General features: G+C 39.8%; 1 protein-coding gene across 1 annotated transcript in view; it reads left to right on the forward strand.

The window, feature by feature from the left end:
• DOCK2 (dedicator of cytokinesis 2) overlaps nucleotides 1-26,215 on the forward strand; it is a 4,134,711-nt gene that overhangs the window by 326,974 nt on the left and 3,781,522 nt on the right. Inside the window, exon 3 of the mRNA XM_044069535.1 lies at nucleotides 7,856-7,896. Coding sequence (XP_043925470.1) covers nucleotides 7,856-7,896 — 41 coding nt within the window. The remainder of the gene's footprint in view (nucleotides 1-7,855; nucleotides 7,897-26,215) is intronic.

Here is a 26,215-nt window from a genome sequence, read left to right on the forward strand (position 1 = left end):
TGTAGAAGTGAATAGTTGAATATATATGATCAACCTGTTTACTAACTATTAGGTTATGTGAAGAAGTTAGGAAGGAAGTACAATCTAAAAGGGAGGGTGGACACATCCAACCTATACTTAAAAGTACTCAAAATTTTTTTGTAGAAAATCATAATTTTTATTTATTTATTTAACATTTGTTGACGAAGAAAGTTCCGGTTCCACAGCACAAGAGCCTGTTTTTCATGAGGAAATGCCCAAATGCATGCCTTGCCTTTGGAATGTAGGAGGAAACCTGAGTACCGGAGGAAACCCACAAAGACAGGGGAGAACTCCACACAGAAGCACAGAAGGCACCCCAGCCGAGAGAGAAACCAGAGCTGAATAATAAATGCTGGCTACAGTAACTACATTCACTTATATCGACAAGCTCAGATATGACAGATATGATGATCATATTCTGTTTGTTGTCACATTTGTGTTCGCTGACACCGACACAATATTACAATATAGTTAAGATTATAGATAAGAATTGGAGGTCCTTTATGATTTTCAGATTTTTCAGGGTTTGCCTTTCGCAAACCTGTTTTTCTTTTACAGGGACAGGGCTCTAAAACAGATTTTGGAGGAAGTTTTGTTAGTTACAATAACAACAAATATAATTAAAATACAAATTAATTGTTCTACTAGTTCTATATTATATCTTTGTTCTTTTATATTGCCAAAACAATATTTATATTAAAGATTACAAATAAATATATTTGTCAATCTAGTTAACACACAATATTCACAAATGTCAGTTTTGTATGGGTACATGAAATATCAGACATGTAGAAAATTTTATGTGGGCAAGACAATGTGTTACCACAACATCCGTTAGATAACATCCGGCATAAAACTTTTAGCAAATAGCATCTTTTTGTGTTATAGTATCATATGGTGACCGATCAATTTAAATGTTCTCTCAGTTCTTAAATCTTTCTTTTTTCTGTTTCAAAAAGAGAGGAGTGTAACAAGATGTGTTTAACAACCTCTAGTACATGTTCATTGGTTAAGTATATTTTTATAATATAGGTTAATGAAATTAGTATTATATTCCACAACTGGTTTTGATTGACTGTTTTACTTCTACTGTCAGATTTAATATGTTCCTTTAACACTTTAATTTTTATTAGATTATTGATTAATTGTTGTTAGTATATTTTTAGCAGGTTCTACACACAAGAAAGAAGTCTTTTGAAATCTAAACCTAGGTTCAGTGTTATTTGTATTATTTTGTTATTTAATGCTACTTCAGAAAACCTATTTCATTATTTAAACTGCTTGCTTTTAGTTTTGAATAATTAATTGATGTCATATTGCTTTTACTGTTTATTCATTGTTTTAATTTATTGTAAAATGTTTAATTGCTAGTCACCAAAAAAGATTTGATCTGAATGAACACTAAACAAATTACATCTTTGGCATCAAATGGTAGAACACATGCTCCTGAGTTAGGCTTCTGTACCAAATGGTAGAAGGCATGCTCTTGATTTAGGCTACTGTACCAAATGGTAGAAGGCATGCCCTTGATTTAGGCTACTGTACGAAATGATAGATAGCATGCTCTTAATTTTGGCTACTTTACCAAATGGTAGAACACATGCTCTTGATTTAGGCTGCTGTACCAAATGGTAGAAGACATGCTCTTGATTTAGGCTACTGTACCAAATGGTAGAAGGCATGCTCTTGATTTAGGCTACTGTATCAAATGGTAGAAGGCATGCTCTTAATTTAGGCTACTGTACCAAATGGTAGAATGCATGCTCTTGATTTAGGCTGCTGTACCAAATGGTAGAAGGCATGCTCTTGATTTCGGCTACTGTACCGAATGGTAGAAGGAATGCTCTTGATTTAGGCTACTGTACGAAATGGTAGAAGGAATGCTCTTGATTTAGGCTACTGTACGAAATGGTAGAAGGCATGCCCTTGATTTAGGCTACTGTACGAAATGATAGAAAGCATGCTCTTAATTTTGGCTACTTTACCAAATGGTAGAACACATGCTCTTGATTTAGGCTGCTGTACCAAATGGTAGAAGGAATGCTCTTGATTTAGGCTACTGTACGAAATGGTAGAAGGCATGCCCTTGATTTAGGCTACTGTACGAAATGATAGAAAGCATACTCTTAATTTTGGCTACTTTACCAAATGGTAGAACACATGCTCTTGATTTAGGCTGCTGTACCAAATGGTAGAAGGAATGCTCTTGATTTAGGCTACTGTACGAAATGGTAGAAGGCATGCCCTTGATTTAGGCTACTGTACGAAATGATAGAAAGCATGCTCTTAATTTTGGCTACTTTACCAAATGGTAGAACACATGCTCTAGGCTACTGTAACAAATGGTAGAAGGAATGGTCTTGAGTTAGACTTTTCTACTGAATGGTAGAACACATGCTCTTGGTTTAGGCTACTGTACCAAATGGTAGAAGACATGTTTTCATGTTAAGCGTCTGCACCAAATGGGGAATGTCTGGAGTTTGGCTTATGCACCAAATGGCAGAAGGCATATTTTGGGGCTAGGCGTCTGTAGCATATGGTAGACGGCATCTTTTGGAGTCATCTTATTACAGAACAGTTAAAATGGTTGTTGTATTAGACTGGTGTTTTAATCCAAAGCCATATTACCATGTGTATCTGGCAGACAGAAAAGTTGTTGTGGGAAGAGTGCTTTTTTATTTTAACTTTTCTTTCTTTTAGTTTGTTTTTTATATTTGTTAATGATATAATCTTAAGAAGATTTTCTCTTTGTCTCCTGAAGGGAAATGAGCTCTATCTGGAGGGATAGCCTGAATAATAAAATATAAATAGATGCATACATTATTTATTTTATTTATTTTACATTTGTTGACCGGGCTAGTCTAACTGGATATATGTCCATTTTCAATAAAGGCCCGGGTAGAAAAGCTCCAATATATGCAATCATACAATAAATGCAATATTATCATAACATAATATATGCAATAGCAGGAAGTGACATTAAAATAGATTTAGATCAGACATATAAAAGTGTACAGAGTCAGTAAGAGAAAAAAAAAAACTTAAGATAACATATAATATGAAAAATAAAAAAATTATCAAGATTAGTTATTTTACATCAGAGGCCTGGATACAGGCATACATACTTATGTTTATTTACAGCTAAGTAGAAGGTGAGTAATTCTAGAGTAAGTCACTCATTTAATAGAGCTGAGAGGAAGTCTCTTTTAATACTTAGATAGTGGTTGGCATTTTTAGTTAAACCAAATAGACATTGTAGGACAGAAATAGAGGGGATGAGTGAAGGGAGTGGGAGATAGCGGATGGGATGTTAGTCAGGGTTAGAGCAGGGGCATAGCCAGTGTGTTATGAGGTATTCCTTGAGATATCTTTTGAAGAGGAATGTAGAAGAAAGAGAAGAGAGTTCATTAGGAAGTTGGTTCCAGGTTTTTCCCACTGAGTTAGAGAATATTAAGTCTCCAGCCTTGTTATTACATTTAGTAGTGGAAACTAGTAGCTTATTAGCTGAGTGTAGTGTTAACAGATTCTTGTATGGAGTAATCAGACTAGAGAGGATTGGAGTATTCATAGGGTGGTAGAGAATCTTTTGAGTGATAGTAAGTTGTTGATAATGAAGTTGGTTCTGCAGTTCTAGCCATTTTAGCTGTTTAAGGTTGTGACAGTGATGGGTTCTAAAAGGGGCGCCTGTGGCGAATCTGGCAATGTTATTGTAGCTGGTTGCAAGTTTGCTCAGGTTGTTTTTAGATAGGTTGGTATAAATGGCAGAGGCATATAACAGGGTAGAGATAAGGTGGGTTTGGGCAATGGTAGTTCTGGCCAATGGTGTGAGGAAGGTTTTGATTCTATAAAGGGAGCCTAGTTTTCTGTTTACTGACTTTATAGTAGTATTAATATGATCATCATTGTTAAGGTAGTGGTCTATTGTGATACCTAAGAGTCGAGTTGTAGTGTCTGGGGATATGGTAGTTCCATTGTTAGAGGTTACTGTGAAATGACATTGTGGAGACTTTTAGGTAGGAGTGAAAAGGAACAGTTTGTTTTTTTTGGGGTTCAGGAGGAGGCAATGTTGCATAAACCAATTTTCAATGTTATTAAATACTGTTTGAGTGAGGGTCTGGAGAGAGGAAATAGAATTGGTAAAACAGATTAAAGTTGAATCATTTGCATATTGTATGCAGGTGACTTGTGGAGTGTTAATTTTAAGATCATTAATGATGATAGAAAAGAGAAGGGGACCTAATATAGAGCCTTGAAGTACTCCAATATTAACAATGAGGGGTGTAGATAAATTATTATCCCAGAGGACAGCTTGTTGTCTGTTATCTAAATAGGATTTAAAACAGAGTACAGCCTGGGCATCAAGTGATAGGGCTGTTAGTATGTCAATAAGTAGGTGATGGTTGACCATGTCAAAGGCCTTTGACAGGTCAATAAATAGTGCAGTGGAAAGAGAGTTATTATTGCGATTTTTGTTTATGCAGTCAGAAAAGGATAGCAAGGCACTGGTAGTACTGCGGCAAGGTCTAAAACCATGCTGACAGTTAGCAAGTATATTGTGAGAGAGAAGGTGGAAGAGTAGCTGTCGGTGGATACATTTTTCCATTATTATAGCTAATGGAGAGAGTAAGGCTATTGGTCGATAGTTAGAAATCTCAGTAGAAGAGCCACCCTTATGCAGTGGGATAATGTGTGAGACTTTCCAAATGGAGGGAACTGTTCCTTCTGAGATTGTTCTGCTTATAAGGATGGATATAGGATAGGCAATGACATTAGATGCTATTTGTAGGTATTCATCTGGTAGACGGTCAGCTGAGGGGGTGCATGGTTTGAGTTTTTGAAGGAAGGAGCAGATGAGTGATGTTGGTACAGGTTGTAGGTGAAAAGAAGGAGCTGAGCTATTTGTGCTATCTGATAGGCTAGAGCTAACAGGGGGTAGTGTATTTGCTAGATTTTGAATAGCTTCGGTGAAGTAGTTGTTGAAGGCATCAGAAATTTGTTTAGAGTTATTCTGGGTAATACCTGGAGTTATTCTGGGTAATACCTGATGGGGTGGGAGTTTCAGTATGCCCTGGCTGAAGCAATTTGTTAATGCCTGACCAGAATTTTTGTGGTTGTTTCTGGTGGGTCTGTTGTAGGTGAAGGTAGAAGTTCTTTTTGTCGAGTAGAATTTCCTTTTTGGTAGAGTTTCTTAATTGTTTGAAATAGAGATGGTCAGCTGGGTTTTTAGATGCTCTCCATTTGGCCCATATTTTATTAAGTAGGATGATCTTTTGCCTAGTTACTTTAGAGAGCCATGGAGTGACTTTGGTCCTAATACGGGTTGAGTGACAGGGGGCATGGTGGTCAAGGATTTGTAGTAATTTTGTATTGAAGTAAGATACTGCTTCACCCAGCTGAGGATGATATAGAGATGACCAATCCCATGCCTTAAGTTCATCTTGGAAGTTCTCTGGATTAAAGTGTTTTTTTGAGTGTGAGGTTTTGAGGAGATATGGAGTGAAACTATGTTTTTTTTGTTTAATTATATAGGTTAGAGAATGGTCACTAATGTCTTCTGGAAGGGTACCTGGTCTGTATGTGTCTTTGTGGCTATTTATAAGGATCCAATCCAGGGTGCTTTCTTTACTGCTAGGCTTATGGATTCTAGTGGGGGTGGTTATAATTTGGGAAAATCCATAAAGATTTATGTGGGTGGTAGGATTATGGGAGCTGCAGGTAGTCCAGTCTATATTAAAATCGCCTAATACTGTGGTTTCCGGAGGTAGATGAGTGGAGAGGCAAATGAGGAAGCTTTCAAGGGTACTAATATTATTTCCAGGGGGAAGGTAGGAACAAATTATGTATATAGATTTATAATTGTTGATTTGAAGTTTGACAGTAAGGATTTCAGCATTAGTCTTTGAGGGTAGGTATGTAACTTGAAGTTCAGCTTTAAAGAAGATGGCTACTCCCCCACCCTTTTTGGTTTTCCGATCACATCTCAGAATGTTATATCCTGGAGAGGTGACTTCTTGGTCCTGAGCAATAGGCTTTAGCCACGTTTCTGTAATACAGAGGATGTCAGATGAGTGTATATCTAAGACTGCATGAAGGTGGGTTAATTTATTGTTTATACTAGGGATGTTGAGATGGGCTATCAGGAGGGAGTTAGAGGGTTTTGTTGGGGTATGCATAATTGCATACATGCTTGTTTTATATCTATATAGGGGTTGGCAGAATATAGTGAATATATTAACGGAGATAAAACAACTTGAACTGAGATGTTTAGAAAAGGGTAGGAGGAGCAAATTACATAGGAAAAAAATGGGAATTGTGGGAACAATACATACAGGGGAGGAATGAGGTTTAAAAGAAGACAGGACTTAAAATGAGCTATGTAATGTTTGACTGAAAATGGTTGAGTAGATTATAAGTGATGTATAATGTTTGCAACTCATAGTGTGTCACTTGAGTTTGTGATGTGAAATGCTTGCAACTAGGATTGTGTTGGTGTGGTTTGTTTTCATTTATATAAATGTATGATTGCCTATGTTGTAAGTCGTGGTTTAATAAAGATGTTTCTTGTTTAAAAAAGGGCAGGAATTGAATAATGTATGTAATGTTGTTTAGGTTATATGATATATAGCAATATATATGCAGTATAATGGTGGTTAATGTTAATTTGTTAATACAATTTGATTACTTTTGTATAAATGTAAATTTGTCTGTGTTGCAAGTGATAATTAATTAAAGGTGTTTATTAAAAAAAAACGAAAGAAAAAAAAGGAAAAGAAAGAAAACATTTTCATACATGCAGTAAAACCTGTTTGAATCCCTGCACTATGCAGGGATTCCAAATATATAATACAGCATTATGAGCTGTATTGCCCAAATGTTACTAGCTTTTATTGCAACTTAATACTTCCATATGGTATGGGTGGTACTTTATCTTCCCATACCCATTATATAAATAGAATGCCCAGAGATTGCTATGTCTTAAGATAAATTATCAAAACCTCTGGGATTTTTTTGGTATTAAATTTGCCCTGTGCTTGCCAAGCTTCAAGTCTCCCCTTAAATAAGATATTATGGTGCCGTAGTGGGCTATCATGCAGGCAGCCATGAACGTGCATCCTACCAATGAGAGCATTTTTATTTGTGTCTAACCCTTCCTCTGTCACTGACATGAACACTTTTGGTACTGCACTGCTGCCTTTTTCCCTCTGTGTGTTCATGCATGCTGCCCCACATGCTCTGACGAGGGTTGCCATCATTGGCTTTGATGACCACACTCACGCTTTCCTCACTGGTTCTCCTTATTGAGACAAGTCTCTGCTCAGGAGCTGAAGGTCAATCATTGGTTCAGTGACATGGGCTAGACAGGAAGCACTGTTTCTCTCTTATTAGGATGAGCACTTTCGTCCTCCCTACCTTTGATGTCAAGCACCCAACCTACTAGTCAGACTTGGGTTGCTTGGACTGTAGTCAGTGCTTTGTCCCTTTATATCACTGATGTAGGCTTCTTTGATTTTTTTTTTCTAAATTTTGCAGTTAGTTGATTATTGTTTTACATACTTGGACTGATCTGATGGCATCCATCTTAAGGCACCTGCACATTTCCGACTGTGGGTAATTTGTGCCTCCCAGTGAACTTTATTGCTGCAAGAACAAACATTTGTTTGACAGATTTGAGTAACTGAATTAGACCATGGACAATTAACTGGAATGTGGTGTGCTATATTTGGCATTTCAGATTCTAATAATACCTGAAAAGTCATTATAGATCACAATGTAGGCTATGCAATCTTTGCATTTCAGTTTTATTTTAAGCTAATGTAGTGTTTTCTTTCTTTAGGTTGGTACAAAGGATATCTGATAAGGAACAAATCACAGATGGTAAGAAAAAAAACTTACAAATGGTTTACTTTTCATTATTATTTGCAGTAAATATAAAATAGAAGTGGCCTCTAAGATTAAGGGTAGAATTCATTGCTTTTTGTTGCAGTGTTCAACTGACCTATAAAGATAATGAGAGTTGCAATGCATGATGTTAATGTGATTCAGAGACATGCAGGAACTGCATTGATTTTCAAGCAGACTAATTTAATAAAGTGTGTTTTCATTTAGTCATAGAGCTGTGTTGTGAACGTGTTGTTAAGTAGCTGAAGTAGAACAAATGAATGTGTTACAGAATGTGCCATAGCAGTAGATTATAAAACATTTTACTAGCCAGAATATTCAGTTTGGAGGGCTATACAGTAAACACTCAGTTAACAGGAACTCAAGCAACCAGAAAAAAATCAGAGAAATACAGTACAATTTTCAGGTGTTGCACTTTCTACCTCTATTTTTAGAGTTTTAAAAATGAAGATATGAATAAATTCCCTCTCTCCCTAACCTAAGAACAAGTCAAACCAAACAAATAGTATAGGATACAGTATTAGGCAGGCCTATTTTTAATAGTAACTCTCAAGCAACCAAAAACTACAGATCTGAAGTAGTTAACTTCATTTGTGCAGCAACCTATGGGAATCGGATCCGACCTTTGATCCGAGCCGGCAGTTTTCAACAGCTTTAGATCTGAGCTCCAAGCTCCTCCCCTACCCATAATCCCCTGCCAACCCTGACTGACCTCAGATCTAGTTTGCCTCGGTTTATTTCAGCAGCTTGATCCCGAGTTCCAGGCATTTTCGTTCACTTTGTGAGAAAAATTTAACTTTTCTGACCCTTTTCTTTAACTCTTGGTGTGAGTGTGTGTTCAGGTCCCTTTTTCTACTTAAAACTCTCTTAGTTTAATTTATTTTGTTGCATGTTTAACCTTCCCCTTCCTTCGTGGTTCCGTCAGGGTTGTGTGTGTGTGTGTGTTTGGGGCCTAGTGTGTGTGGTTTTACCTTCTTAGTATGTCTGAGGGCCACAAAGTTGATGTTTTCTAAGTGCACCGAGTGTGGCCATAAGCTGTCCCCAGTGGATGGCCACACTCGGTGTGTGTTGTGCCTTGGGGTTGAGCACCTTCCTCTGGTTGTACCATTTGTGCAGTGTTCAACCCCAGGGCACTCAAGGACCGGATGTCTAAGCTGATTCTGGCTGGTTTTCTGCCCCCGGACTCGACTTCTACCTCCGGTCCTCCCGTGGCTCCCGCTGCGGCGGCTGCCACTCCTGTTTCCCTCCCCCCGTCTGGGACTCAACCTCCTGCCTTAGGCCCGGAGGAGAGGGAAGCCAGGAAAGAAAGGAGGAGGGGGAAGCACCACAAGCGGCAAGCCGAGGCCTCCGCTTCGGCCCCCCCCCGGCTAAGCGGTCTTCTCCCTCCAGGTCTTCTGGGTCTCCTCCTTCTCGGATCCGGTCCCCGTGATTTTCACCGGGTCCTGAGGAGGAGGAGACCCAATCTCCTTCGAGGTCATCGAGGCGACACTCCCGCCCCACCTCGGTGGCCTCGTCGAGATCTACCCGAAGTCTCATGGATGCAGATTTGGACTGGATGATGAGAAGATTCCTCCAGGCCCAACTACAGATGGGAGTGCTCCTGCCTCCCCTCCACGCAGCCCCAGATACCTCCCAGATGTCCCACCCGATCAGTGGGAGGCCGCAGCAATGGAAATCCAACATTTGTTGGAAAAAAGAGCCATCCAACACGTCCCCCCAGACCAGTGCGGGTCCGGGTTTTACTCCAGGTTCTTCTTGGTGCCAAAAAGACAGGGGACTTAAGACCAATCCTCGACCTCTCTTCCCTGAATCTGTCAGTAACCAAAGAAAAGTTCTGCATGGTCACTCTTCAATCCATTCTCCCCATTTTGTGGGAGAATGATTGGATGTGCTCTATAGACCTCAAGGATGCGTACTACCACATTCTGATGGACAGGCAATCCAGGAGGTTCCTCCGCTTCTGGCTAGGAGCCAGTCATTTCCAATTCAGGGTCCTCCCTTTGGTCTCACCACAGCCCCCAGGGTGTTCACCAAAGTGTTAGCAGTGATAGTGGCCCACCTGAGGCTCCAGGGAATTCAGGTCTTCCCGTACTTGGACGACTGGCTCCTGACCGCCCCAACAAGGCATCTACTCTGTGCAGCCAGAAACTACTTTCTTCGTCTAGCTTCCCAGCTGGGGATCACTATCAACATAGAGAAGTAGTTTCTTATTCTGACTCAGACCATAGACTTCATAGGGGCCAGATTAGACACAAACAAACTCCTAGCTTTCTTGACCACAGACCGGCTACTAACCCTGAGGCTACACGTGCAGGCCATTCTGCAATCTCCAGCTCCCCCGGCGGAATTATTCCTGAGGGCTCTTGGCTCGATGGCGGCAGCAATCAACCTATTGCCAATGGCATGTTTGAACATGAGGGTCTTACAATGGACCCTTCAGGTCCAGTGGTCCTTTCTTCACTATCCTCTGAGCCATCCCATTCCCCTCAGCATGGCTTGCAAGAGGGCCCTCCTATGGTGGCTCCAATCTCCAGACCTCCAGCAAGGACGCCCCTTTTCTATGACCCCTCCACTAGCCACGGTGACCACGGATGCCTCCCGCCTCTTCGGGCAGGACAGTCCAAGGCACGTGGGACCTCACGGAGACCTCACTGCATATCAGTGTCCTAGAGATGAGGGCAGTGCTGTTAGCGTTGCAAGCACTTCAGGACCTTCTTCCTGTAGGAACGATTGCGATTCAGACGGACAATATGTCTGTTGTCTGGTACATCAACAAACAGGGGGGAACCAGGTCTTACCCACTCTGCCGAGAGGCCATGAGGGTGCGGGAATGGGCGATCTCCACCAACCACTTTCTCATAGCAATGCACATTCCGGGATGGTCCAACATCCTAGCAGACAAACTAAGTCACACCATCTTGTTACCATACGAGTGGTCTCTGAATCCTGAGATAGCGATTCGGATTTTTGCCAAATGGGGTCAACCCTGTTGCGATCTCTTTGCCTCTCCCTCGAACACAAAATGTTATGACTACTTCGCTCTCATTTCCCCCTCTGGGGAACCCCTGAGAGACGCTCTGGTGCATGCTTGGCCTCCCAGTCTTCTTTATGCTTACCCTCCTCTTCCTCTGATGCTAAAGTTTCTTCACAAAGCCAGTCGGTTGGGGAGCAGGATTATCCTCATTGCCCCATTTTGGCCTCGTCAGACCTGGTTCCCTTACCTTTGGTCTCATCTGGTGAATCCTCCTTGGATTCTGGATCCCCGTCTGAATCTAATATCCCACCCCCTAGATCTCCCAGTCCCGAACCTGGACAACCTCAAGCTCACAGCTTGGCTGCTCCAGTTCCACTCATAGCTAGGACTCCCGGTATCTCTTCCCCAGTTAAAACTATTCTAGTAGCAGCGCACAAGCCTTCTACTAGAAAGATCTATAGCAGCAAATGGAAACGTTTCTCCATTTGGGCGGAACACAAAAATTTGGATCCTTTTACAGCTCCTTTGCCCACTGTATTAGACTTTCTGTCAGGACTGTTTCATCAGGGGGCTAGCTCCTCCACCGTCAAGGTTCAACTATCAGCTATCTCTCATTATCACGTGGGAAATGAACTGGACCCTTTGATCACCACGAAATTGTGTAAGACCTTTTTGAAGGGCACCTTTCTGCTCAGACCTCCAGTGAAGGATGTAGTCCCTCCTTGGGATTTAACGCTGGTGCTTCAGGCCTTGACAGCTCCCCCGTTTGAGCCTGCAGCTTCAGTAGATCTTAAATTCTTGTCATAGAAAACGGCCTTTCTTGTCGCTATCACCTTGGCTTGAAGGGTCTCTGAACTACAGGCCCTCTGTGTAAAACCCCCATACTTGACCTTTCACAAGGATAGAGTTTACCTCAGGACCAATCCCTCTTTTCTTCCCAAGGTTGCCTCTGAGTCAAATATTAACCAGTCCATCAATCTGCCGGTCTTTTTTCCTAATTACCATAATAAAGGGGAATACAATGCATAGACAACTTTGCTTCTACATCCACAGGACATCTGGTCATAGGAAATCCGACCAGTTGTTCGTCTCATTTGCCAAATTTAACTTGGGTAAATCTGTGTCTAAAGTCACACTGTCTAGATGGATTTCACAGTGTATCCTTTTAGCATATGAAAGTTCGGGCAGGCCCACACCTTAGGGAATCCATGCCCACTCTACTCGATCTATGTCTACCTCTGCGGCTTTTAGAGCTAGAGTCTCTTTGGATGATATTTTCTCAGCAGCCACTTGGGCCTCATCTCATACCTTTATCAATCACTATAAATTGGACATTATCTCCAGAGGGAGAGCATCCTTTGGCTCTGCAGTGCTCTGGAACATCTTTCCATGAAGGCCGCCCAAGATTCAGGTAGCTGGGGACTCTGTCCCATAGGTTGCTGCACAAATGAAGTTAACTACTTCAGATTAAGAAGTTATGTACTCACCATAACGTTCCTTCTGAGTAGGTAAACTTCATTTGTCAGCAACCGTCCCTCCCTCCTGCCCCCTCACTTGCGAATGTCTTCATACTCAGGTCCATGGGTTTTACCCACTTTATCTTGAGAATAATAATTTTATAGCAGTCTCTGCTGTTGGGCAAACTTGATCTGAGGTCAGTCAGGGTTGGCAGGGGATTATGGATAGGGAGGAGCTTGGAGCTCGGATCTAAAGCTGTTGAAAACTGCCGGCTCGGATCCGAGGTCGGATCCGATTCCCATAGGTTGCTGACAAATGAAGTTTACCTACTCAGATGGAATGTTATGTTGAGTACATAACTTCTTATTATCCAGCATCTACCAATCCTCATGGGTGCCAGTTAACTGAGAGTTTACTGTAATGGAATAGAAAGGAAAAAAAGAGAATTTGAAAAGAAGCATGGTGATGAGGAGGAACATGAATAAAAATGAACAAGTAATGAAGAATTAGAATGAAGCGGAGGTTTGTTTTAGAGGGGAAGATGAGGAAAGTGATGAAAACAAAAAAGAAAGCAAAATAGATACACAGTAGAAGGGAACAAAACTGAAAAAAGGAACAATAGAACAAACAGGTATATAATATTACAAGAAAGCAGTGAAGTGCACAAAAATGAATGAAAATCAGGTGTCCATCAGGAAAATAATGATTAAACGCAGGTTGATTAAAATAAAGAGGAAATGAGTAAGGATAGAAATGGTATGGGGAACGCTGAGTGTCAAAGAAAGGGTAACATTTACTTTACTTGCATATAAGCAGCTCCTTTGCCCACTGTATTAGACTTTCTGTCAGGACTGTTTCATCAGGGGGCTAGCTCCTCCACCGTCAAGGTTCAACTATCAGCTATCTCTCATTATCACGTGGGAAATGAACTGGGCCCTTTGATCACCATGAAATTGTGTAAGACCTTTTTGAAGGGCACCTTTCTGCTCAGACCTCCAGTGAAGGATGTAGTCCCTCCTTGGGATTTAACGCTGGTGCTTCAGGCCTTGACAGCTCCCCCGTTTGAGCCTGCAGCTTCAGTAGATCTTAAATTCTTGTCATAGAAAACGGCCTTTCTTGTCGCTATCACCTTGGCTTGAAGGGTCTCTGAACTACAGGCCCTCTGTGTAAAACCCCCATACTTGACCTTTCACAAGGATAGAGTTTACCTCAGGACCAATCCCTCTTTTCTTCCCAAGGTTGCCTCTGAGTCAAATATTAACCAGTCCATCAGTCTGCCGGTCTTTTTCCTAATTACCATAATAAAGGGGAATACAATGCATAGACAACTTTGCTTCTACATCCACAGGACATCTGGTCATAGGAAATCCGACCAGTTGTTCGTCTCATTTGCCAAATTTAACTTGGGTAAATCTGTGTCTAAAGTCACACTGTCTAGATGGATTTCACAGTGTATCCTTTTAGCATATGAAAGTTCGGGCAGGCCCACACCTTAGGGAATCCATGCCCACTCTACTCGATCTATGTCTACCTCTGCGGCTTTTAGAGCTAGAGTCTCTTTGGATGATATTTTCTCAGCAGCCACTTGGGCCTCATCTCATACCTTTATCAATCACTATAAATTGGACATTATCTCCAGAGGGAGAGCATCCTTTGGCTCTGCAGTGCTCTGGAACATCTTTCCATGAAGGCCGCCCAAGATTCAGGTAGCTGGGGACTCTGTCCCATAGGTTGCTGCACAAATGAAGTTAACTACTTCAGATTAAGAAGTTATGTACTCACCATAACGTTCCTTCTGAGTAGGTAAACTTCATTTGTCAGCAACCGTCCCTCCCTCCTGCCCCCTCACTTGCGAATGTCTTCATACTCAGGTCCATGGGTTTTACCCACTTTATCTTGAGAATAATAATTTTATAGCAGTCTCTGCTGTTGGGCAAACTTGATCTGAGGTCAGTCAGGGTTGGCAGGGGATTATGGATAGGGAGGAGCTTGGAGCTCGGATCTAAAGCTGTTGAAAACTGCCGGCTCGGATCCGAGGTCGGATCCGATTCCCATAGGTTGCTGATAAATGAAGTTTACCTACTCAGATGGAATGTTATGTTGAGTACATAACTTCTTATTATCCAGCATCTACCAATCCTCATGGGTGCCAGTTAACTGAGAGTTTACTGTAATGGAATAGAAAGGAAAAAGAGAATTTGAAAAGAAGCATGGTGATGAGGAGGAACATGAATAAAAATGAACAAGTAATGAAGAATTAGAATGAAGCAGAGGTTTGTTTTAGAGGGGAAGATGAGGAAAGTGATGAAAACAAAAAAGAAAGCAAAATAGATACACAGTAGAAGGGAACAAAACTGAAAAAAGGAACAATAGAACAAACAGGTATATAATATTACAAGAAAGCAGTGAAGTGCACAAAAATGAATGAAAATCAGGTGTCCATCAGGAAAATAATGATTAAACACAGGTTGATTAAAATAAAGAGGAAATGAGTAAGGATAGAAATGGTATGGGGAACGCTGAGTGTCAAAGAAAGGGTAACATTTACTTTACTTGCATATAAGCAGTTTGAAAAAAATATGAAAGGAAACTTGCAATACAAATGTTGAAAGTACAGATGTATTTGTGATGCTCTTGTAGGATGTTAGATGTATTAAAGAGTAAGACAGGTAGCTAGCAGATTGTGTGCATATCAAGGATTATCCATGTTCTATTGGGGTGATAAGTATTTAAGGGTGATTTCTATTAGAAATGAGACAGAAATGAAGAGTGTGAAAAAGTTATGTGTAGAGCCATAGAGATGCATATTTGTCGATATGCTAGAATGGTTAAAATGATAAGACTAATATTTATGAGCTTGTCGATAATAAAGGAAGCCAACACAACTTTTGTTTAAAATTATGCCATATCTATAAATGAAAAAGAGTCCTTACTTGGGAAACCGACTTCAAATATACAATGCAGAAAAAAAGGAAGAGATAGGTGATGAAGTAAACAGGGTAAAGTGATGTTAAAAATAAATATTATAATAGGAATAAGTCTGAGAAATCTGATTAGAGAAAATACATAAGGCATGCATTGTATGGGGTTGTTACAGGCTATATGTTTGAAAATGAGGAAATTTTATTTATTTAACATTTGTTTACCAGGAAAGTCTGACTTGGAACAAAGGCAATTTTCAGTGGAGGCCCGAGGAGAAACGCTCCAGACACATGTCTTTTCAACGTGGGAGGAAACCAGAGCACCCAGAGGAAACCCACACAAATGCAGGGAGGGCATGCAGACTCTGTACAGAAGGCATCCCAGCCGAGAATCAAACTGAAGAACCTCTTGCTGTGATGCAGCAATGCTATCGCTGCACTACTGCGCCATCCAAATTGAATGTATGTAGATTAGAAAATTAGAATATCGATATATCTCTTAATGTTGAGGTTCCAAGTATTTTTGAGTTCTTATTGTAGGTGTAAGGGTTTTTTTAAATATTGTTAAATATGGTGCGTGATCAAAGAAAAGGTTTTCTAGTCAGGGAAGGATATCAATTTTTTATAGCATGTAGCAAGCATGGTGAATGACACAAAAGGAAAAGAGAAAAAGGGAATGTAAGATATCATTTAGCTTCAAGAGAACTGATGGAAAAATATAAAAGGAAATAATAGATATACCACCCAGGTTTGAAAGCATGATCTGAAAGAAGATGCTGGTTGAAGTGCAGACAATTTATAAGGAACTGGAAAATAAGTAAGAATGTGATGTAGGAGACAAAGATATTTAACTAGATTGATCAAGAAGATGTGTTCCTTTTGTTAATGGAAATAGAATAAAAGTAGGGTTATTTATGTAGAAAAGCAAATGGAAAAGGTTATTATATTAAGAGTGAAAACTGAAAAAGTTGGGATGGCAGATAAATGCAAACTCATACCACACTTTTCAGCCATGTAACCTGGACCGAAACATCAACGGCGGAGGTGTGTCCATATTCATTAAGGATATCCACACCTCCAGGATAGTTGCTCAGCATAATGCATCCAGGGTTATTCAAGTGCAACTAACTCTGGGCAAAACTGCAATCCAAATTGTAGCTTGCTACAGATCCCCCACCATGACCCAGGATTCCCACTCCTCTTTTCTTGATGTACTGGAAAATATTAGTGTTCAACCAAACACCCTAATAATGGGCGACTTCAGCTACCCCACCATTAACTGGGAAAACTAATCGTCTACCAACTCCTTAGCTCAACGCTTTCTGGAATTCATAAACTCCAATGCCCTAGATCAACTTAACCACACCCCCACCAGGGGCAACAATATCCTAGACCTAGTCATTACCAACATGAGGGACCGGTGTTCCACACCTGAAGTCAGCTCCTCGTTGGTCCGATCCAACCATAAGCGTATCATCCTTGATATCCACATCCTGCCCCCACCCCTCATTAAGGAAACCACAGTAAAAAATTTCTCCAAAGCCAACTTCATGCGTCTTAAGACAGAAGTGGTGAACTTCATGACACCCATGCAGATGGACAATACAGTTACAACTGTTGAATCCTACACAAATGCACTTATAAGCACTTACACAAGTGCATGGATTGTGCTATCCCAAACAAAACCAAGATGCTATCCTCCAAAAAAAGGAAGCCAATCTGGTGGTCCCCTGCCATAAACAAACTGTACAACAGAAGGAAGAAACGGTTGCAAAAGAGAGTAAAATCCCATGAGTGGAGGAGCTCCTGGTCAGCCTCAGTAAGAAGCTGAGATCCCTTATAAGATCCTCCAAAGCAAGCTACGAAAACAAAATAGCCACTAAATCCAAGGACAACCACAAAGAATTCTATAGCCATGTCAAGAATCTAGATGGCAGCACACAGATCTGCTCTGAGTTACAGCACAAAGGCATGAAAATTACAGAACCAACTGATATTGCCAACATCCTGGCAGATTGGTTCAGTGCTAACTTTACCCCCCTCTCACCCCCTAAAGGGCCCATATCTATACAGGAAGAATGCAGAGTCCCTGTAATCACAACTACCCAGGTAAAAGCTGCACTCTCTAAAGCCAAAAACACAGCATCCATGGGACCGGACAACATCCCAGGCTGCGTTTTACATGAACTTCAGAACAAACTGGCTCCCCACTTAAGCACCATGTTCAATAATAGCCTTGCATCAGGCTTTGTGCCCACTGAATGGTGCACTGCAACAATTATCCTACTCCACAAAGGGGGAGCCACCGCTGATCCTGGGAGCTATCGACCTATTAGCCTGACGAGCCTGGTCTGCAAGGCCATGGAACATATCATGGAACTCATAAACAAAGACATTGGTAACCTCCAAACTCTGGATCCCACCCAGTTCGTGTTTGTGAAAGGCAGATCATGCCTCCTGAACCTGATCAACTTCTTTGAGGCAGTCACTAAACCCGTGGATGAGGGTAAGGTGGTTCACACAGCCTATCTTGACCTCGCCAAGGCTTTCAACATCATCCCCCATTCTGGAATTATAGCTAAACTCACTAAACTAGGTATAAATCCCTATGTCACAAGATAGGTTGCCAACTGGCTCACTGACAGAACCCACACTGTAAAAGTTGCAGACTCCAAATCTGACTTCGAGGCAGTGCCAAGTGGAGTGCCACAGGGTTCCGTCCTGGGACCTCTCCTGTTTGGTATCTACTTCTTTGAAGTACAGGCTAATGAACTTCGCAGATGACTGCAAACTAGGAGCCATAGTCAAGTCCCCAAATGATGTGGACATCCTACAGCAGGGCCTCACTGAGACAGATGCCTGGTGTCAGAGCCATGGCCTCAAGCTCAATGCCAAAAAGTGCAGTGTCATCCCCTTTGGTTAAAAACTCTGTACCCATGAACTACCACATAAGCAGCAATCTACTTAACACCGAATGCGTGATAAGAGACCTTGGGTCCCAGGTGGACAGTAGTCTCTCCTTTGATAGTCACATCGCTACAGTAGTCAGGAAGTCCTTCTACGTGGCACACCTCATCATAAAAGGGTTCTCATCCAGGAAAAAAGAGGTCATTGTTCCCCTCTACTCATTACTCATTAGACCCATTATAGAGTGCAACGCCCCTTTTGGAATGTACCTCACAGGACATCTGCAGCAGCTGGAAAGGCCACAGAAGTACCTCACAAAGAGGATTACTGGCCTCAAACAAATGCCCTGCACTGACCGCCTGAAAAAACTCCAGCTTTACTCTGTAGCATATCACCTACTCCGAGGTGATCTCTGCCTAACATATAAAGCTATGTCAAACCCAGAGCTGTTGGACATGCTACACCTAAAGAAATCCCAATCCCTCCAAGCTACACGCTGTAGGGACCTAAACCTTGTCACCACAATAAACAGGACACGCTGGAGGGATAGATTCCTGTTCCAGAGACTTCCTATACTCTGGAATAAGCTACCCATCTATGTCAAGCAAAGTTCTTCATTAGCACTCTTCAAGAAAAATCTTGATGAGTGGATGGGAAATAGGAAATACACCCCGGGGATCACTTATGTGTCTCTGCTGGACAGTGGCTCAGGAAAATAACTTTCTTGGGTGGCGTAAGCTATGGTACCTTTCTGGCTAGGCTTACATAGGACCTTGGGCCAATAGCCTAGTACCTACCTATGAACCTATAAGCAAAATTTGGACAATGGGATATTGGGAGGAAAAATTAGGAAATAGTTGAGCTTTATAGATAAAGATATTGAAAGAGGAGAGATTAAAAGTGTTCTGACTAGATTAGAAGGTTGAAAGATGATGGATTGGATTTTTTGTTTTAAAAATATAGAAGATTTGAAACTGAATATTATGATTTTTTATGAAAGGTCAAAAGTGGATATAGAGAAGTATAGGACAGATGCTAAATACATTATTTAATTTATCTAGAAGTAGAAGAGGAAGAAGAAAATGGATTTGGAAAATTAGAAACCAGTTTCATTATTAGGTATGGACTATAGCTTATTATAGAGGGTATTGAACTTAAAATTAAAGGAAGGTATAAATAATTTGTTAGAGGAAGAAATAGGGTAGGCATGACTTGCACCCTAGGTGTAAAAAATCCATGGTGGCCCCTCTCCCACTGCCCATCCTATCTTGGCCTACTCACATTATCCTGATTACTTTTTCCTCCTTTTTTTCCTCACAGTTTGTCTTTCTGTTCGAACTTTTCCTGAATTCATACATACGTTCATTCATTCATTCATTCATTCATTCATTCATTCGTTTCATTCATCCATCCATCCAGCATGTTCTGTCTAAGCAAGGCTGCAGTCTTGATAACTGTGGAGGAAATGGCAGCATTAAGCCGGGGGTCTGATGACCCCAAGCCATGGAGTTGTAGATGCTCTGAAGTGCATTTTAGAGTTAACAGTCTTTTCATTCATTGATTGCCTGAACAAAAAGGATGATCAAAGAAATAAATTTAGCCTTACTCTTCAATTTTATTTTTCTCCTGCATCATTTCAGCACATCCTAACTGAGCAAGACTTCAGTGTAATAACTGCAATGTAAATAGTTGTATTAAACTGAAGCCATGAGATTTCTAGATGTTCTAAGATGCATTTTAGACATTTTTAAACAACTTTTTTTGTCCAAAGATGGCCTGAACTAAAACATGATTAAGGAAAGAAATTCAGGCTTACTCCTAAACTTTGCTTTTTCCTGCATCCTTTCAATTCACCCTAACTGACCAAAACTGCCCTGTAATAACTAAATTAAGCTGGAGGCTGCTAGGCAACTGGAAGCCATGTGATTATAGATGATGTTATTGTCATTTTAGAGATTTTTTCTTAACATTTTGATCTATTGATGGCCTGGACAAAAATATACACAAGGAAAAGTAATTCAGTCTTACTTTTGTATTTCAAGGAAGAAGTAAATTGTATCCAAGTTTTCATGCTCAAAGCTGACCGAATACCAGTTCACAATAAACTGAGAAGACAAATGCTTGTGAGACTATGCATGTCCTATCAAGGTATAGTACCTGCCAAATACCCTACCACCAAAATAGGTAGTCGCTTTCTGTGTGTCCCCCTTTGGTGTAAAAATAGGATTAAAATTAAGCCACAAATGCCCACAATCATATTTCAAGCTGCTACTGTCATATTTATATATACAGCATGCCTCCTCACCCCTACCTCCAAAAGACGGCCATCTTCTGTGTACCCTTCTAATGTCAGACTGGGATGAAACTGAAGGAACAAATAGAATATGACATATTTGCTATCAGATATATATAAACATCATGCTTATTTACTTTCCCCCAAAAGACAGCCACATGTATATGCATCAGATTTTGGTTTTGAGGAAAATGGGGAAAAATACGATAATGACTGCAATAATGTTTTCAACTTGATACTTCTAGAGATAGTTCAGCATGACCATACAAGCTATAGTAACCATCTGTGCACCCCTCTGAAGTTTTTGAGAAAGTTAAATAAGTAATTACCACACTGTCCCCAGCCCTCTGAGGTTTGGGAGGAATGTTAAAGAAGTGAAGACAACATCACTAGCCCATACAAAAGTATAGTGACCTTCTGTGTACACTAAACAACAGGGTTGATTCTAGAATAGGTGAGGATCAGGGCAGGGGCAGTTATGTAGCCCATGTCAAAATCTACTTATGTAGCCTTTGTGTGTGTGGGTCACCAGCCCTACAGAAATCGTGAAAGTCTAGATGTTTGGTGATGCATTTATCCCTTATTTTTTTTGAAGGTGACTGTTAAACTATGAAAGTGACAGGGTCATTTACTTTCATTCAGACAACCCCCAGCAAGCAGTCATAGCCACTTTTATGTACAATTTAGACATTAAATATTATCAGTGCTAAAAGGACAGTATTATGTATTTCACCTTTGTTCCAAACAGTTGCCACACACTAAAATATTGCATATTGCTTTGGATAATCATATTAGTCTTGTAAAGTCAAAATAATAAGCAAACAGTAGCAGGCAGCTAGTCATTTTCTTCCACAGAAGACAGCCACAGCAATTATACCTGCTATGAATATGCATATCAGGTGTCCAGTGAAGTAGTCCATCTTACTTTTCTCAAAAGCACACTATCCTTCAAAGCCAGATGGTGACTGTTTAAGATGCACAAAGACAAGTAGATTAGTTACTTTCATCCAGCCTACCCCAACCCCTACCCAGCAGTTATAGCCACAACATCTGATGACTATGTAATATTATGTCACTTCCACAGTCCACACAAGCAAGTTGTCACACATTAAAGTACTCCAACTCAAGTTGCTCCACACCAACCACAAAGCAGGAACACTATTGCCCAAACCATTTGGTTGATCACTGCCAGTATTATTGAAAAAAAAACAGTAATAACACTTCTCACCGCACCATTCCCCTCATCCCAAATGCCCACAGAAGTCACAAAGCCAGAAATATTGCCAAAACATATCTGGTTGATCACTGCCAGCAGCATTATTGTAAATATTATAACAACACTTAGCTGACTATCCATTCCGAATTGAGCAGACTGTCCCTGATTTTAATTACTGTTTCTCATTAAAACTATTTGAGACAGCTTTGTCCTGATATTTAAACAATGTGAGACCTGTACTCCCATGACCTTGTAACATTTAAGCCAATGTAACAACATGACTTCAATGGGAAGTCAACTGGAGCCCTGTCCCCTTGGAGCATCCAATGTTCTGTAATCTAATTTTCTTTTAATTTGCAATGCTTTATCTATTTATTTATTTTTTAGAGCAATGAAATACTGCTCTGAAAAATAAATAACTAAGGAGTGCCAAAGGCAGTTGACTAGTTCACTTATGTGTAACACTTGGTGCATGGGTAAGACAGAAAGATATAAAAAGGAATTTGCAAGTAATTTTTGAATGGGTTCAGTATTCAAGATAGAGATGAAGGTGAATCAGTAAGTGTGGACTTTATAAGACAGTATAATTCATAATTGTGTATAACAAGTATCAGAAAAATATGATATGGAAAATAATTTTAAGAAATTGTTTCAAAGACTTGGAAAACAAATTAGGCCTGTGATAAATGGATATATATAGGGAAAGATATAAGACGAGGTTTAGGGATAAATGAAGGCGTTCTTCTAAACTCATTGTGGTGTTTATTGACAGAATGATTAAACAGTTTTGAGAAATATGAGAAATAATGTTTGAAGATTAATGAAGTGGGTTAGCTGGATATCCAGATAGAGTGAATATAATTTTGAAGGATACAACTTAGATAAGAGTAGAATAAGCTGCAGAAAATGGATGAATTACCAGAGGTAATTCTGAAAATAAGCAATATTAAGAGCATAGGATTTGAATGTAAAGAAAAAAAAAATAGAAAAAGTGGAGCTTAACATGGTCAATTTTAACACGTTAGGAATAGTATTTGGAACCAAGGATTCAAATTAGGTAGATTGGAGAAATGTGTACTTAAGGATGGAAGATTCAGTAAAATTGTTTAGTGCATTTTTTTATGTTACAGATGAAGAAAGTCTGTATGATTAAATCTGTTTTTCTAGGTATAGGGGTATGTGGTAAATGTCTACAATACACGTAAGTGTGAGTAATTAGATGTATGCTAATACGTTCTTGGTTGCTTGGAAATCAAGAAGTGAATCCAGTAATGAGAGGTGTATTATAGAGGGAGGAGAAATAAAGTTGTATTGCTACAGTCTCTCTCTCTCTCTCTTTCGGCTTTTCCCGGTTAGGGGTCACCACAGCAGATCACCTTGTCCGCTCATGATTGGCAGTGGAGTTTTACGGTGTCAAGTCGCCCAACCTTCCACGGAAGGCACACACACACACGCACACACTCACGCCTAGGGTCTTTTCACATGCACATATGTATGGGAAAGGATAAAAATGGAAGGGCAAGATATTTTGAGAAATGTTATAGAAAGGACAGACAGCAGTTAGAAAAGTTGCAAGAGGATAAGAGTTTAAAATCATTGCATGTAAGATTATTTGTTTTAATTGCAAAGTAGACACTAAAGTATGGATAAATATTTAAAGAAAATTATACCAGGATATAAATACAGCTTTTTACATGGATTATAGGTGGAATAAGTTAACTGATAAACTAAAAAAAGAGTTTATTATAAGAAAATGATCTGCAAAAAATGTAAAAAAGTCTGTGTGACCTTAAGTTGAAAGGAACACATCAGAATCATTCAGGGATAGTGGATATGAGGTACAGAATAATGAATGAAAGGAAATTGTGTTGATCAGACTCAAAGAGAAAGGAAAGAAATATAACATTTGGTGCTGGTTTGTGAAAGAAAAAAGGGCCAGTAGGAGGTGAAACACTGAAAAATGTTAAATGTAAAAAACGTAGGGAGATTCTGAATATGGTACAGTAGAAAATGATAGGGAAGTATGGAAAATCTACATTAACATACTTGTGTATGGAAATATAGGTAGAGAGACTGCAAAAAATAAACAAAATAAAAAAATAATAAAAAAAACTTAAAGCAGTTAAACTGGCTTGAACTGCACAACTGTCTAACATATTCACAACTGACTACAGTACACAAACTCATTAATCATCCAGAAAAATGCCCTGTGCTAAAAAACATATAAGTACCCTACTGTCCAGCAAGGGACCTCTGTTCTAGTAACATATTCTTATTACTTACAAATAAGTCAAATAATGTTGCAGGAGACTTGCTGTACTCCCAATGCATTGCTAAGCCACATGCAAATAAAGCTCTCCAACAAACTCAGTAGTTTTAAACCACTGCTTAAACAATATCGTAACTAATCCTGGTTCTGTACATGCTTATCACAGGGTTAAAACTTTTTCACTGTACTTTTTCTTCTTCTTTCGGCTTTTCCTGGTTAGGGGTCACCACAGTGGAACTCCGGTCCGTTAATGATTGGCAGTAGATTTTTACAGTGCCAAGGTGCCAGCTCGACTCCCAGTATTCAACGAAGGCATGCCCATTCACGCATGTCTTTCAAATGCCATTTGACCGCGGGGAGGACAATGCAGACTCCACACAGAAGGCGCTCCAGCCAAGAATCGAACGGGAGAATCTCTTGCTGTGAGGCGACAACGCTGTACAATACTATCCAAATACTCTCCTTAAACATACTATTCTCAACCTCTTACTGAAATTGCAAAACATTTTTCTTATACATAACTTCTCCCTGTACAATCCATTAAGTTGCAGGTGTGCTTTCTCTTTATTAACTTCCACCTCTGTAAAATCTTAGACTGTAAATGTATAATGTAACTACTGTCTGTCTGCAAATGTAAATAGAAATGTAACTTCTGTTTGTGTAAATGTAAATAGAAATGCAACTACTCCGTATTTGACTGGAGCTTAGCATAATGCAATATAAGCAAATGGAGCTTTTCTCCCCAGGTGTCTCCTGAACCCATTTGGACTTTCCTGTAAATAAAGACAAACAAACAAATAAACAAATAAAAGCGGTGTGAAGAAATTCAGAGACATTTGCGGAGATAGAGGTAGAAGCATATAGAAAATAGACTAATGCACTGGTATCTGCTCTTTCTGATAAATCCTGGTTCTGTACATGCTTATCACAGGGTTAAAACTTTTTCACTGTACTTTTTCTTCTTCTTTCGGCTTTTCCTGGTTAGGGGTCACCACAGTGGAAGCTTGTGCTGTCAGATATCTGACACTAGAAACATTTTAATGTTCACTAGTTTAAGGGATTAACCTGACTGCCTTTTTTCTGTTAGATTATATTCACTTGTAAAACAAATAATAATAAAAATGATCACAATCATCCGTAATAACACAGCCATTAGAGGCTGTTTATGTATCTCAAAAATAGGAAGGTGTTTTCTTTTAAATGTCTATTAAACTGAAAACTTAACTGAAGAAAAGGATGAAAATAAATACCTGTTTGACCCCACCCCCTTTGCCTTTTCTTGTTTGTTGTTAGAAATCTGTTAATCATATCAATGAATTTGAATGACTCAACAATGAAAAGGACAGAACAAATGCCTGCTTTTAATTTCATTAGATGCTTTTGTGCTGTGGCTTTTCTGATGAATACTGCTGAACCCTGGGCTTTCAGTTACTTTAAAAAAGAAAAGATGGATGTGGTTTAAGCAAAGATTATGATCTCATCCCTTAAAGGTAACTTTAGAGTAGGTCAAAGACTATAGTTTGATATATGAAAGATCAGTGTTGCATATGGAGAAGTAAAGGGAGAGACTTGTATGTTCCTGTGCAAACGCCTGCAGCAATTGGAGAGACCACAAAGATTACTTACAAAGAAAATTCAGGGTCTTCAAGATCGGTCTTATGCGGGCAGACTGAAATCATTGTCACTTTATACTGTGTCATACAGACTGCTCAGAGGCAACCTATGCCTTGCATATAGAGCAATCTCTGACCCAGTTTTAATAAAAATGCTGCACATTTGCAAGTCAAATGGCACATCGGCTACTCTCTCAAAGGACCTTGATGTATGTGACATCAACAGAACTTGCCGGACAGACACATTTGTCTTACAGAGGTTGCCCCACCTTTGGAACAAGCTTCCTATTCATGTTAAACAAAGTTCCTCATTGGCCCTATTTAAGTGTAATTTGGACGATAGGATGGGTAACCAACTGACCCAGCAAGTGAAAAACAGGAAATCCAATGGTGCAGAAACAACCACCCGACTCCACGGCAGTATAATCACAAAATTTATTCCAACATAAAGTGCAGAAAATAAGGATTGAGCGCTTTTGTCTCTACCCTGGAGACCTCTTCAGAATCAATTAAACAAACAAACATTACAAATTTATACACATACCAATGCTTGTAAATTGATCATTGTTCAATTAAAATTAAAATTATTTACATTTAATTACAATAGGCACACCGCCCAAGTAATTGTTAACCATTACAATTGT

This window comes from Protopterus annectens, chromosome 4.part0 (assembly GCF_019279795.1).
Source record: "Protopterus annectens isolate FY-2018-M chromosome 4.part0, PAN1.0, whole genome shotgun sequence".
In the NCBI taxonomy this organism is placed as follows: domain Eukaryota; kingdom Metazoa; phylum Chordata; order Ceratodontiformes; family Protopteridae; genus Protopterus; species Protopterus annectens.